The 16,087-nt window shown below is 33.8% G+C and overlaps 1 protein-coding gene across 4 annotated transcripts in view; it reads right to left on the bottom strand.

Annotated features, from left to right (window-relative positions):
* Positions 1-8,132: 8,132 nt before the first annotated feature.
* The window catches only part of LOC143246272 (uncharacterized), a 94,793-nt gene continuing 86,838 nt past the window's right edge, over positions 8,133-16,087 (bottom strand). For all 4 annotated transcript variants that reach the window (XM_076492725.1, XM_076492723.1, XM_076492724.1 and 1 more), the window contains 2 exons: positions 15,112-15,584; positions 8,133-12,083 (listed from right to left, as the gene is read on the bottom strand). In XM_076492725.1, coding sequence (XP_076348840.1) covers positions 9,588-12,083; positions 15,112-15,584 — 2,969 coding nt within the window. In that variant the 3' untranslated portion in view covers positions 8,133-9,587. The remainder of the gene's footprint in view (positions 12,084-15,111; positions 15,585-16,087) is intronic.

The raw sequence follows: 16,087 nt of genomic DNA on the forward strand, positions 1-16,087 counted from the left end.
TGTAAAGGAGTTCACATAATGACTAAGGTAGATCGCCATTTGCACTTCTTTAAGTTCTTAATATAATGCTACATTATAATAAAAGCTTATGTTTATGATATGTGGAAGTAGTCCTATACAAAATAACGATTCTTATTACAATTAGCGTATTATAGCTGGATTTACCGAACAAATGTAAAGATCAAATCAATTTTTACATTTGTGTTTATGGAAGTTTACTATAGAAAATCTTACGGGCAGTCAATATTTTTATATATACATATACAGTAAAATCACTGAACAGATCTATTATTGACTAACAATAAATATATGATAGCTAAAGCCATACGGAAAGATTAGTGTGAGCTCCTTTACGTTCAAGACTTACCTCTAAATGTCACATAGACTAGTCTTAAACATTTATTAACCAACTCTTTGCTGATGTGTGATTAAATAATAAAGCAAGTTTGCTAACAAATGTCAAGTACAAGTTTGAATTGTTGTGAAGAAAAGTTTTCATGGAATGAAAATTGTTGTTTTAAATGCACATTTTAAGTGTTTGGAATACTTATAAATTTAGGTGTTCTGGATTAGTTCATTATACTAGAACTTGAAATAATAATCTTTATTTTATCAAGTGACATGTAACTGAATCTTCAGTAAAGAGTTTTGTTATATACAATTGATTTGCTTTTTACTTTAGGTACGATGTAATGTGGCAAAGGAGAATACATGTGAAAAACAGTAGTCGTCATTACGAAAGTGGAAAAATATAAGAGAATGTAGCCTGAATGCCAGATTTTTGACACAAGGTTTTTCAGTAGTTATATTTTCAAGAACTATATAAATTATACTTACAAATGAAGTTTTTTCTTTAACATTTTCCATTTGAAAATGGATACTTAAGAAAGCCCCGCCCTTATGTGGGTGATCTAGCCATCTACATAGTAGAACTTACCTTTCAAAATATAGTGAAGACATACTTTTGGATAAGCTCGTTAAGAGGCTGCCTGGCAAGAACATGAGATAAATTTGTAACAGAGTAAAACAAAGAGCAATTACAACCAGGATCGAATTAAAAACAAAAGTAGAATTTATTCATATACAGAACTGTTATACTGATAGCAATATAAGTTGGTTTGCTTGTTCTGAATTTCGCGCAAAGCAACTCAAGAGCTATCTTCGATAGCCGTCCCTAATTTAGCAGTGTAAGGTAAGAGGGAAGGCATCTAGTTATCGCCATCCATCGCCAACTCTTGGGCTATTCTTTTACCAACGAATGGTGGGATTGACGATCACATTATAACGCCCCCACAGCTGAAAGGGAACTCGAACCCGCGACCCTCAGGTTACGAATCGAACGCCTTAACCCATCTGGCCATGCCGGGCCTTTGTAAATTGGAATATAAAGCTTATCACTTACCAAAAACAGTTAATAAACGTGCAAGGTCAGGATTTTATACAAACTTTAATAAACAATGCAAGATATATATCAATGTTAATAATTATTTCAATAAATAAATAGTCGTCTCTAATTTAGCAGTGTAAGACTAGAGGGAAGGCCGCTAGTCATCACCACCCACCGCCAACTCTTGGCCAAGCGTGTTAAGGCGTGCGACTTGTAATCTGAGGATCGCGGGTTCGCATCCCCGTTGCGCCAAACGTACTCATCCTTTCAGATGTGAGGGGCGTTATAATGTGATGGTCAATCCCACTATTCGTTGGTAAAAGAGTAGCACAAGAGTTGACGGTGGGTGGTGATGACTAGCTGCCTTCTCTCTAGTTTTACACTACTAAATTAGGGACGGCTAGCACAGATAGCCCTCGAGTAGCTTTGTGCGAAATTCAACAATAAACAAACAAACAAACCATGCCGGCCAATTAAAAACGTTAAGAAAACAAAAACCATAACAAAAGAAAAGTAGAATTTGTTATTTCACAAGTGAATTTAAATATTTATTAGAGAAGTTTTCATAATATTGGAAGCATGGATATTTTGTCTAGCCTAAGCCTATGGATTTTAATAATTTCCGACTCTCGGTATTGACGAACTTTGATAAATAAGATGTAATTAATTTTATATTTACGGAATAGTTATACTGAAATAATAGTAACTGTTCTTATTTTATAGTGAGGTTTGTTTGCAATTGTAATATAAGGTTGGTATTACTGAGCAGTTTCTTTTTAGTATTCGGTGAAATAATGCAAAGTATTCCATTTAATAAAGCGAAGACATTTTATTTATTCTCCTACAAATTCTACAAGTCACTGATCCCTAGGCATAACTCACAAATATAACTTAACAGTCAGTTTCCAATTAAATATACTCTCATGTCTACGACATAAACTAAAAATTGGTTGACTAACACACTTGGTGATTTAGTAATAATCATCAACACTTTAACAGACTCACTAACTTTCTAACTCACTAGTATTTTTCAATTTGCAGTATTTATCCCACAAAGCTTCTCGAAAATTCTAGACATTCACAAATTTTCTGCGTTTAGCACATTTTCACTATGTGATGCTAAAAAATCCTTTTAGAAAACAGTACAAACCAGCAGAATTAAAATAATAATACAAAGTTCACAATAAAATGACTGCACGGATCAGTTGCTTTTATTTTACTGGTAGTAATTACTAATGAAGTAACCATAGCTCTGTAGTATATAGCGATACTGGATATTTTCTACCCCTTTATTTAAAGCTATTTCACAAACTTTCTAAAATTTTCACACCTATAGGCATGTGTAGATCTAACACAGAATTTTAGTCAAAGAAATAGCCGAGCTACTCTTGCACAGGTGTGGGAAACGTATTTTTCATGGTGGCCACAACAGCGGCTAATGGAAACAACACTAGCCATACTATTGAAAAAATAAAAAAATGAAATGTTAGTTAATCAAAATAATTGCATTTCAACTAACTTTCAATGTGAAAATTGATGTGGGTTTTCATTAACAAGTTTCGTGAAATTTGGCTTAATACCTATGCTAAATGAGCATCTTAGCTCTGCCTCTAAATTTAAGTCAGTAAGCTGAGATCTGTAACTAGACTTGAGAAAATCTGGCGTAGAAAATTTTGATTCGCACACCCATGTGGATCCAAACATGAAAAGTAATTTTGAAATTGCTATCTTTAAATTTCGAAGACTTCATTTATCAGAATAGTGAACCACATCTCTCTGATAAAACGTTTTTCCTTACCTTTCATACGTTCTACACTTTGCAGGGTAAACATCTCGTCTTCAAATTCATACTCATCCAAAGACAAAAAAGATGCAATTTCCTTACTTAATTTTCCTAAGTCAAATTCAAATGGATCATGCAAAAATTTAAATATCAATTTCAATTTTTTAAATTCAGAGAAATGTGATTCAAATTTTTGAGATACATTTTTGATCCAGTTTACATAGAGATCATCTTTAGCATCAGAAAAATCATAGTCCTTATTATTTTCTAAAATACTATTCAACTTTGCAAAATGTGTCAAATTATTCTTTTGTAACTGTTCTGCAAGGAGGTTTAGCTTTAACTGAAATTCATGAATAGACTGTGATTGCTTGCTTACTATTTTACCTCCTCCCTGAAGCTTCGTATTAAAATTATTAAAATGAGCCATCATGTCGCACAAAAAGTGCAAATCCCACTACCATAACAATGTTTCAATTTCAGGGAAATTTTCAGTCTTACTTTTTTTCTACAAGATACTCTTTTATTTGAGGAAATAAAGAAATAAATCGTTCCAAGACTATTCCTCTACTTGACCATCTTACATTTGCAAAATCAGTAACATCACCAAAAGTACAGTCACTGCTTTTCTTCAACGACTGAACAAACTCTCGATGTATGAGAGAGCTTCCACTTCTAATATAATTTACAATTTTTACAACAATGTTCATCAAATTTTTCAATTTATCACTTTTAGACATCTGAGCAAATAAATTTTCCTGTTGCAAAATGCAATGGAAAGATGGCAGCGTAAACCTCACATTATTTTCAGTTAGATGCTGTTTCAAAAGAGAAAAAAATCCGAATTTCGCACCAGTCATGGCGGGAGCACCGTATGTTGTAACAGAAACCAGTTTTTTAAAATCCAGATTGAATTTTTTTTTGACATTTCAAGAATTTTTTAAAGATGTTTTTCCCATGTGTTCGACCTCTTAATCCACAAAGGCCAAGCATTTTTTCCCTCACTTGAAGATCTGAAGTTAGATATTGAACCCAAAATCCAAGCTACTTTATAGTTAGCTAACGTAACTAGTTCTATCGATAATCTTTTTAGGCCTCCCTTTTATTCATGAAGTTGTGCTTTCAGACAGCAAATTTCATTCATACGATATTTGTTATCAACTGGAAATTTTACAAAATATTCGTTATGAAAATAGTTAAAGTGTTGCCTAAAGTTGAATTCCTAAAAACTTTGTTGGACAAAAGTTTGTTTTGTTTTGAATTTCGCGCACAGCTACTCGATGGATATCTGCGCTAGCCGTCTCTAATTTAGCAGAGGGGAGGCAGCTAGCCATCGATACCCACCGCCAACTCTTAGCCTACTCTTTTACCAACGAATAGTGGGATTGACCGTAACATTATAACGCCCCCACGGCTGAAATGGCGAGCATATTTGGTGTGACAGGGATTCTAATCCGCGACTCTCAGATTACGAGTCAAGTGCCTTAACCACCTGGCCATGCCAGTCCGTTACACAAAAGATACACTGGCTTATTATTTGCTTCAATCACTGCAAATTTCAACTCCCAACTTTCATTAAATTCTCGTTTCACGTTTTTTCAGTCACGCACTATTCTCTTTTCGACAGTAATGCCAGAATCAACTAAATTGTTTTCATTTTCTGAGTGTTCACCATCATCTGGATTCTTTCGTTTTCGATTTATCCACTTATTCATATTATTGGATTAAAAACAAAATATATTTAAACACTTAAAAATTACACAATAAAAATATGTTTACAAGCGCATGCAAAACAATGCACACTCGATAACAAAAATATAAACCAGACTGACGTTCCAAATGGGCGGAGTCTGTGGCAGTGATGAAGCGCGCGACATTAGCGATGACGTGAGGCAGTGCAGTTGCTGATTACCGGATTTGCGATGAAAAAATAAATGATGGAGAAAGTTGATTCCTATACCCGAGCTTGCCACATATGGTCAGTGGCCATGGAGTTGCCCACCTCTGGTGTAGATCATTCACGTATGCCTTCGCGCAAAATATTTCTAAGGTTAAACACACTGTAGAAGTAGGCAGCAATCATTTCCACTGGTAGGTTAAGTGATATATTGAGGTTACAATACCCTCTATTTTTCAATACGAATGCCCAATATTCACTTTGTTAGCGTAGAAAGGAAGAGCATTATTGTGTATGAATATAACGTTATGTTTTCTTAGTATGAGAGAGATTCTTCTTTAGTGAGAACTTTGAAAGTTCCAGTAAAGGCACTATTGTTCGTTATGATTTCTATCTTTACTGTTTCACATTGTTATGCATCCTATCCAATCTATTTCATTCTTCAGAACTTAGTTCAAAGCTTGAGAATACAGATTAACTCTGTACAACACTTTCTATCGAGCATTCAGTTATAATGGAGGTCTCACCTGATTGCTTTAAGTGACTCTGTACCCGATAACAACACAGTTTTAAGTCATTTTTGTGATAACAGAGGACTTAAGTTTATTTTAATGGCTTCTGGTACGTTTATCACTGATTCCGAGATTATAAACGTTGCACTTGGTATTTTAAAGGAAGGTTACACGTTTAACTTCATTGGCCTGTTTCGGTTTCGATACACCATTGAGACTAACTTTATATGTAAATATGAATCTATTTAGTGACTATTATAATTTGTAGTTACATTGTAAACTAGCCCTCTTTGCGACTCGTAATCTGAGGGTCGCATTCCCGTTGCGCCAAATATGCTCGCCCTTTCAGCCGTGGGGGCGTTATAGTTTACGGTCAATCCCACTATTCGTTGGTAAAAGAGTAGTCCAAGAGTTGGCGGTGGGTGGTGATGACTAGCTGCCTTCCGTCTAGTCTTACACTGCTAAATTAGAGACGGTTGGCACAGATAGCCCTCGAGTAGCTTTGTGCGAAATTCAAAAACAAACAAACAAACTAGCCCTCTTAAGGTTGCGTCAGGAAGTGGATATTTTCTATCACGGAGATAGGTCGAGGGATTTGTAGGTTGGGGGGTATACTCCTAAGGAAACAAATCAATAGTTTTCTGTGCGCTGTTAAAAAATTTTCAGAATCTACTTGTTATTAAAAATAAAGCTACGTAATGGAATATTTGGCTGTGCTCACCAATGGTATCAGAGAGAGGTTTTTATCTTTATAAGCTCTCAGACATACAACTGAGCCACCACAGTGAAAGGGACATAAAATGAAAATACAGTATTGTTTTTCAGATTACGAAAACTCAAATAATGAGTACAATCGTTACAAAATACAATACTTTCAACGATAGCTGACTCGTTAAAGTGAACCCGTAACACAACGAATCAAATATTTCAAAGCCCCTGAGGAATGGTTATACATTTATTTATAGTAATATACATAAAGCAAATACAAATTAACCATATAAAATGTTAATAAATGTTTGCTGTGTTTATACTTGCAGGTTTGTGCTATGTGCCATCGCAAAATGAATTTGGAATGTAATTTTTATTATTGGGTTAAGCTAGAACGAAAATAATATTTTCCCACATCTTTTCAGTTATTTCGTAGCTTTTGTGTATTTGTTTCGGTTATTTCTATAGATGTTATACACAATTAACAATACTTATTTTCCATTTTCATTCCAACATGGAGTCATTTTTAGCATAGACTATCCCTAGTCCATACGAAGATTAATATATTGTTAATTGCCCACTTGCCCATGACTTCATCTTATGAGGCTATTTATAATTTCTTGCAATTTTTAAAGGGCAAATGCATGTTTTAGTTGTTTCCTATTATTTGATGTAATTATAGTTTGTTTCTTCAATTCTACTGATGAAATAAATTATATAACTATTAAAAATTTGTGTATGTAACCTTTTTAGTTTTAATATTGTTTTATGTGCAAAAAATTAAGTCAGAAAAATGAGTAGTTTTGAGACTGGTGGTTGTATACGCTACTTTATAAGGCTACCTGGATATTGTTATCGTGGTATTACGAACACTTACGACTGTGAATGATTTTACAAGTATCAAAAAACATTCCCCTGGACAGAATAACTGCTATAAAATGTATTTTCACGAATAAATTTCAGTATTAATTCTTTAATTTTTTTTTCAATTTTATAAATTAATTTTCTGTGAGACATTCAGTTTCCTATCCCCCCCCCTGAAATAATTACTGTGTACTTCCCGATGTTAGTTTTTTTCTGTATACATTACCAGCTGTTTGCATGCCCGACCTTTCGAAATGTAGTGAATTTATTAGCTGCTTAATATTCTAATAGTAATTGTCCGAATATAAGAAATAACGTCCGAAATACAGGAACAATGTTTATCTTTTCGAACTGTACGTATTTTCATATTGTCAGAAACGTTTGGGATCCGTCCTTTTATGTACCTAGTTCATTTGTTCAACTAGAGTCGCGTATAAATCATACTGATGACGACTTTGATTGAACATACCACATTTAATTGAACACACACCCATCTCAATATAAATATATATATTGTGGGGGTGGGTAACTATCTTTCTTCGAGGTACTAATAAAATATTTGTTTGGTACAAAATATAAGGGCAATTGGTATTTGAAAAGAAAAAAAACACTGCCGATGGTTAAAATATCCACTGTGCTTTTATTTATTGGGGTAGTTAATGTATATTTGTAAACAATTTTTATTTCATTCTGTAAGTGTTAGATTTCATGTTGATAAACAGATATTGCTTGAATACAACTTTTTTAACGTCTATAATTTACAAAGGTAGGTAGAGGATGAACTATCTTACAAAAATGTGATTGCGTTAAACTGGTTTTTGGTAGGATGTCGAACAAGTGTCGTTTACAATTAATAACAGCTTTTCTTCAGTCGACACAGAAAACTAATGAATTAAAACACAGCTAAGAATGTAGTTTACATACTCTTAAAACAGTTTTAAAAAAAGTAAAATGAAACAAAATCACACCAAAACGTTCCACTTGCTGGTGCAAAGGGTAACATTTATTTCTCTGGCATAGCAGTATATACAGCAATCAGGGTGAACAATGCAAGTAATAGGCGGTGTGCCACTATGAAGTAATCAACAACTGCATCAAGGCACAAAAAAACTGTTACTCAAAAATATATTCTATGGTTTTCCTTCCACAAAACAGATAATCATAAAGAACTGTTCTACTAGAGACTAATAACATACACTTCTAGAAAGTAGTGTCTCGGGTTCCTATGTTATAACACCATGCAGCTATAGTATTAGAAGCAGCAATAATAGTACTGAATATGATCACAATTAAAACAGTCACCTGTTAACATGCACTTGCAGATTAAAAATCTCTAACATCAGTTGGCTGAATTGGTCTTAGACCAAGCTCTTTTCTTAATACTATTGTAATTATTGTCAAAATGTTTTTATCTGTTAAGAAATGATGATATAACAGTTATGAATAATATCACAAGTTTTCATGAAGTGAGGTTGTCTTTCGCATCAACTGACAGACCTCCAATTCTCAAATAAATTGATGATTATGTTAAGTTTATGGACAAAAGTGAATATAAAAAAAGCGTTTTCTAATAGGTAGGATATACAAAGTCATTCAGTACACTAAGAAATGTCTACCCACGTCATTTTCTTATTGTGCATGATTATACATTTCACAACACTCAGACACATTGCATAAAATCATAACTCAAATTTCACTTTAAGCTATTAAATGTGTTTATTTTCATTAATGAAAAACACCAACCAAACTGGTCATTTTAAGCTTTTCAATGGCTTGTTCTTCCTTGCTTGATTTTATGTTTTGTATGAATTACTCAACAATCTATATACAAACTTAAAAAGTAGAAGTTATATCACTATCACATTCAAAATAAACTGAGTACCCCTCCCCATCCATAAATCCCAATGGTGAATTTATAGCTATATTTATATATTTATATATATATTTTATTCATTTATTTATTCATATATATAATATTTACACATTTACTTACATCATTGGGAAACAAGAAAAGAGCATCAGTCAAAGTCCAAATCTAATGTCTCTAATAGCATTATGTACACAATGGGCATAATACAACAATGGGAACAGAAATCTCTATAAGCAATGTTACACATACTGGTATGCTGCAAGGTTCCATTTAGGCCAGCACCATTAACATTGATATTGTGCATGTGGCCAGAAACACAACAAACCACATATGATTCTATCACTCATAAAACATTCAAAAAAATTTGAGTTAAGAGAAAATAGTTCACCTCTAAAATGTAGTCTGGCATCACAAGTTCAGCTTCTTTTTTTATTTATTTATTAAGGAGCTCTATTTCTGTACAGAAGCTTAATGCTCCTTCTTTGTATATTTATTAGTTTTTAAAAATACTTGATAGTATCTGGCTTGCAACAGGAAGAAGAAGAAGATTTCTGATCATTTCATGGCTATCGTCTCATAACTGGGTTCAGAGCCTGAGGAGGCAAACCTCCATTCAGATACCCATATGCAGTGTACATAGTGTTTTGAGATCTTGATGGCTGAATGGACTCTTGGTATTGAGCTTGAGGATGCATGTTGAAATTTACAACACCCATTGGAACTGCAGCAGTCTGCAACTGTGAAGAGTTGATAAATCCTGCATTGGTGATATAACCTGCAGTGTTAACCATTGCTGCTGCCCCTGGAGGAGGTCCTTGTGGCATACGGTAACTAACCCCATTTAAAGTCTGGTACCCTGCTGCTACTAGATTGTGATTGATTGCAACATTGGAGCTTCGCTGCATCTGCCGAGCATGATATCGGTGGCTATACTGACCATAGCCGTGACTGGCATTGGACGGTATTGATCCTTGAGGCTGCAGACTGGAAAGTGTTGGGGCAATCCCACGCTGCATCTGAGGTGGAGGAGTAATATTCACCTGTGGTGAAGGAGGAGTTAAATTTGGTGGTGGAGTCATGGTGTTACAAGCAGGAGACATATGAGGAGGACCAATGTCCATGATGCCATTTGTTAGCTGCTGGAGTTTGGCAAGACTGCAACTATAATTGCCTTGAGATGGAGGATTAGGTGTTGGTGTAGGGTTAGGAGTGGAAATATAGGAGTAATTAGGTGATTGAATGTGGAACCCAGCTGGAACAGTGGAGGATACAGCACAGGCAGAGACTGCAGATGGAGGAAGACCAACACTAACATGAGTAAGGCGCTGCATAGTTCCAGATAATGTGGCAGAGGCTTGATTTCCCATATTTATATTATGGTGACTCTGTGGCTGAAGTTGTTGTGAGTGTGCAGCAACAGCTAGGGCTGGAGTCTGATGCTGGATCATGGTAGCAACTGGAACACCAACCATGTATGATCCAGCTGGGTTTCCTGCCATGTTCACAGTGTTCATATAGTTGGTAGAAGAACACATGGAGGACTGACCTACAAGTAAAGTATTCATTGATGGAGAGTTGACACTAACCATATTACTTTGCACTAAGCTTGACACAGGAGAGGAGGCTGTATGTCCATGTGACACAGCTGTGGAAGAATGCTGTGAGGGAACAGCCACTCTTTTATTACAATTTTTCAGGCCACTAGATGAACAACTGTGAGCCTGAATATGAGCCTGTCGTTGTGCCTGAGCAATAGCAGCTGCAGCTGCTGCCATTGCTCCATGTGGAGGAGTACTGTGTGGAGGCTGAGCAACACTGCAGTAGTTCTGTAACTGTGCACAGTCAGGATAAGGCTGTGGAGTTGGTGCTGGCTGTGGAGGCTCGACAGAGTTTTGAGCCATTTCGCTACTGCTGATGGAAGTTGGAGATTCTAGACCAAGCTGTGTCACATCAATTTCCACAGAATTGAAACCACCATTTGAAATAACACTGTTAGTTGAAGAGTCTGGAGTGTAAACTCCCATGTTAGCCAGGTCTTGTGGTGTTGGAGTGGAGTTGTGTTTTCCAACAAATCCACTAGGGGTTGATGGAGTAGAGGATGGAGGCTGAGATGTATGATTAGTTTCAACAACAACAACATCCATTCTGTGAGTAAAATCCCCTGTATGAAGATCTGTGTCTGGAGAAGTGGTCTGTAAACATTCAAGATTGTTATGAAATTCCTCTGTTAAATGTTCCTGAAATTTGGATGCATCACCTGGCTGACTTGTGACATTATCAGAGTTAGACAGCACAAGTGTTTCTTGGGTCTGACCTACAGAGTTTACAACAGCTGAGGATATAACAGTTTCTTGATGTTGCTCATGGAGATTTTCATCTATATTACAAACTGTTTGGCTATTAGTAATCATTGATGGAGGATTAGATCCAGGAGTCTGTGGAGTAATTGGTGTAAGTGGAAGCTGAACAGATGTGGTTACCTCTAACTGTTCTGCTAGAGAGTCTGTGGCTTCAGCCACAACAACTGTTGGACTTGACATTTCTTCCTCATTAATTGCCAATTCACTGGACATAGAACAAGATACATGGTCATCAAACTCTTCCGGTAAGATGTCATCTTCTCCACATTTATCTACTCCTTCAAGCTCTACACAATCTTCTTCCACCATGCTATCACAAGTATCGTGTGGAATATTCAAAGAGGTTAGTGCATTTTCTTGTTCAGATGTCATGTGACGTGATTCATATTCTTCATGATCAGTACACCAGTGATGAGACTGTTCCTGATTTCTTTTCAGTAGGTTGAAAACACTTTGTTCAGTTTCTTCACTTAACTGATCTTTATCATCTAAATGTTCAGGCTGCTCTGCAACACCTTTGCTAACTTCCTCTGTGTGTGTCTGGGATAGTGTAAGTGAGGTTATTTCATATGATTCATTATTCTCTCTGTCACTAGAGAAAGGTGTCAAAAGAAACTGATCATCAGCAGATTCTTGAACACCTTCTGGTTCAACAATATAATCTTTGTTCCATTCCACTGCTGCATGTTCACCATCTTGTTCCTATTAATAAGTAATTACAAATAATAAGTCATTTGCTTGAGTAAAATAAAAAAACTATATAAACACGTGGATATTATTAACACATTTTGTGATGAATAAAAATGTTTATCATTTAATGGAGTGGAATTCAAGAGTCTTATTTAATATTTTATGTTTATACCTTTATTACTGAAAAAAAATTCTAAAATGTGGGAGATTCACCCTTTTCCAAATTCAGTGCAGGAATGTCACATTTTGAACTTATGAACCAAATGTTTGTATATACTCAGTAACAACTTTGTAATAGTCTTTAATAATGAATAACAAATACAACACTTTCCCTCTAATTTCAATTTACACAGCAGACATTAACAGATAATATTTTATACAATACTACATGGATATAATTACTAACTCTTAACATAAAACGACAGATAGAAAAAAAAACGATTGAAATAAAAAATTTTTCAACAACAACAACTGACAATTTAGATGGGCAATTAGCAACAACTAAACAACAGAAATTTACAGTCAGAATAATGTTCCACGTTTTAGAGAAAAAAAATGTAAATATTAAACAAAACTTAAGATTAATTTTAAAGCATGGAAAATAATTTCTGGATAAGGTTTGTTTGTTTTGAATTTTGCTGAAAGCTACATGGGGGCTATCTGCATCAGCCATTTCTAATGTAGCAATGTAAAACTAATGGGGAGGTAGGTAGTCACCTCCACCCACAGCCAACTCTGGGCTTCTCTTTCACCTATGAATAGTTACAATTTAAATTTATCAAACACATTTACTGAAGAAACTTAAAAAAACTTCTTCTATCAATCTGCATACAAATATTTGAAAAATTAGTGAAATAAAAAGCACTTAAAAGTTTACTTGTTTTAATACAAAGCTATCTCCTCTGTGTCATAAAGGAATGAAACTCCTAGTTCTAGCACTGCATTGGAGCCACTGTGAGACATTACTGGAGAGCATAATTCCTAGACAATAGCTCTTTAAATCCCCTCAGGTTTCTTTCCAGAAGAAATAATTACTTTAACAACTCTCTTCTTTAGTTTTTAGATCATAGAGAATTTTGAAGAATATTTCATCAGGTTAGAGTAAAAAATGTGAAGATTGTAGGTATGAACCTCAGTTCAATTCTTATATGAAAAAACAAAACAAAAAATATTGTACATTTTGCTGAATTACAAATATTTATTTGAAGCAACTGGGTTGTTCACAGTTAACCAGTCATAATTTATGTCTAGTACACATTGGTAATTACTAAAAATATCCAACATGTTTTATATGCTGAAATTTAAATTATATTAAAAAAAAGATTCTTTTGCTACTATATAGATATTGAAGATTATTTAACCCTACTGCAATGAGTGTGGTATAAAATAAACAAGTTTATCTACACCTCTGCATGAGTTTTTGCACTATAACTTTTAATACAGCATGTGTATGTTCACAAAATTTACCGACTTTCAGTAATATTACAAGTTTTTTTGTAAACAAAAATCAGATATTTTTAATGAAATATTTTAACCACACATTTGTTTATTAAAACAAAGTCCATTTCGTTACTAGTCTGAGAGCAAAGTGATTTCATGTTATGAATAAGAAAACTATTCTTCATCCCAAAATTCTCAAATATGATTTGTATAATCTCTAAAACCTCCTAAATATATTTCAAATGTTTGTTTTCAGTAAAACTATATTTTGTATCATTTTCTATACTCTACATGGGTGTCTGTCACTTGACCAACCTCATAACCATAATAAAAAACTTAGAAAATAAATATAAAATATCCATTTTTGTGCTAGAATGACTACATATAATAACACAAAAAAACGTTTAGTATAAGTAGCTTAAGTCTCATAATTCTATACACACACAAAGTCATACATAGCTAACATTATGTAACTTGCACTGACGCAGTGCACATGCACTCAAGTTACATATCCCATAATATAAAATTAACCTTTAGTCTTACCTGTCTTGACTATTTTTAGTGGACAAGTATTTCATAACATACAGTCACATTTCAACTATTATATATGTATGTAGATTATTACTATTCAGAAATAAATTCATTCTTCTTAAAATATAGAACAATAAATCAAGAAGTAAAGCAAACAATTATCTCTTCTCACCACAACCTTTAAACTTGGTTGCTGCTGGACACACGTTGATGAGCCTTTTAAAATTTCTCACATGCAGGATATCAAACAATTTTTTTTAATGGGCTGTGTGTGTATATATAGTTGCATAAACAAAAAAATAATAAATAACTATACTGATACTACAAAATTACATTATAATTTATTAAGCTTAATAACTAAGATGCATTTAGGTTTACAAAAAATATGAAACATCGAGCAGACTAAAGACACAACCTATCTTCTTTGTAAGTTTTGGTTTCAAAACAATGTTGTACCTTTTCAAATTAAACTGGCTTAGAAAACCACTAGGGAGACATTCTAAGCTGTCAACTGGATATTCACATGTCAAATATTGAAGTAAACGTATATAACGGACCATTTCTAAAAATGGAAAAAAGTGAACAGGGTCACAATGTTTGATTCAGTACATAAGCCATATCTCAGCAAAATGAAAATATTAGAAGTTTTCATTTTATATTCTAGCTTGTTTATATTGGTAATTTGAGTTCCTAATTTCTATAAAACTATAGACTTAGCATGTTGACATCACAAACATCTTATTTTAAACAGTGTTGAATTCAATATTTTATGTGAATTACTAAACTATTTTTAGATTGTTATATAAATATTTAATTTTAAATTAAGAAATAAACTCATATATTATTATAATCTACAATTCCATTCCAAACATACTGACAAATTCCAAAATAGCAGTTCAATAAAATTTTAAGTGTAAGTCAACAAACATGATGACATGGCCTTTGACCCATGACCTGTCAAGAAAGGGTTAACGTAGTTATAATTTAAAGTAGTTGGAAAGAAAAAAGAAAATAAATAACTTTATATTTTTTTAATAAAATCTAACTGAAGAAAGAAAAGTAAACTTACTTTTAATTTTATACTTGCTATTGTAGTCATTGGTTTTCCTTCAGTGGTCAATATGTCTTCGTTCACATAAATTATTTCCTCAGACAACGGTTTTTCAGGTTGTTCTGTTACTGATGCCTGTAGGACTGGGGGTGATGATTCTAACTCATAAGATGGACTGTGATGACCTTGGACTAAAGTTGCATTAAAAGCAGGGATAGCTGGCACAAGAACAGGTGGCATAAGTACAGACTCTGACTCTGGGGTTTCTTCTGTACCATGTGATGTACTACATGTGGAGGCCATGGCATTCCTCAATTTCTTTCGTTTCTTGCGTTTACTGCTACTCTTTTTGTCTGATGATCTTCCCGATTTCTTTGATTTCTGTTTCTTCTGTGGAGAGCCTCCACTCTTTGACTTCTCTGAATGATGCTTTGTTTTTTTGCTAGATTTTTCAGACTTGTGAGACTTCTGACTGAATTTTTCATGTTCACCTACAAACAAAAATGTCATACAATGTAAATAGAAAAAAGCAACATAAATTATATTTATTGTATATTGATATACAGAAGACATTAATACTAGAAATAACCTTATAACACCAAAATGTTTTTATTTAATTAGACATTCAATGTTTGTTTTACAGCTTCTTTAGAAGCATTCACTGAAGCATAAACCAAAACTGACAATCCAAAACTTCAAATTGTTTAACTAATAAATTCTATTTGAATCTATAAAGTGCATTTGTATAGCATGCTTTTAACATATTAAGTAATAAACCTTATTTTTTCAACAGGGTTAATTTTGTTAGTAAAATTACATACAACAAAAATCATGCAAGTCCCAAAACCTTTTTAATACTGTTGAACATTCTGTTCAGCAAAGTACACATGCTTTTTTATTACTTATTTTTTAAAATAGCATTTTAATCACAAAACACACAATGTTTTATCAAGACTCAAGAATTCCATCTGCATTAGCAGTAGTACTGCTACAT

This window comes from Tachypleus tridentatus, chromosome 3 (assembly GCF_004210375.1).
Source record: "Tachypleus tridentatus isolate NWPU-2018 chromosome 3, ASM421037v1, whole genome shotgun sequence".
NCBI classification, from domain to species: domain Eukaryota; kingdom Metazoa; phylum Arthropoda; class Merostomata; order Xiphosura; family Limulidae; genus Tachypleus; species Tachypleus tridentatus.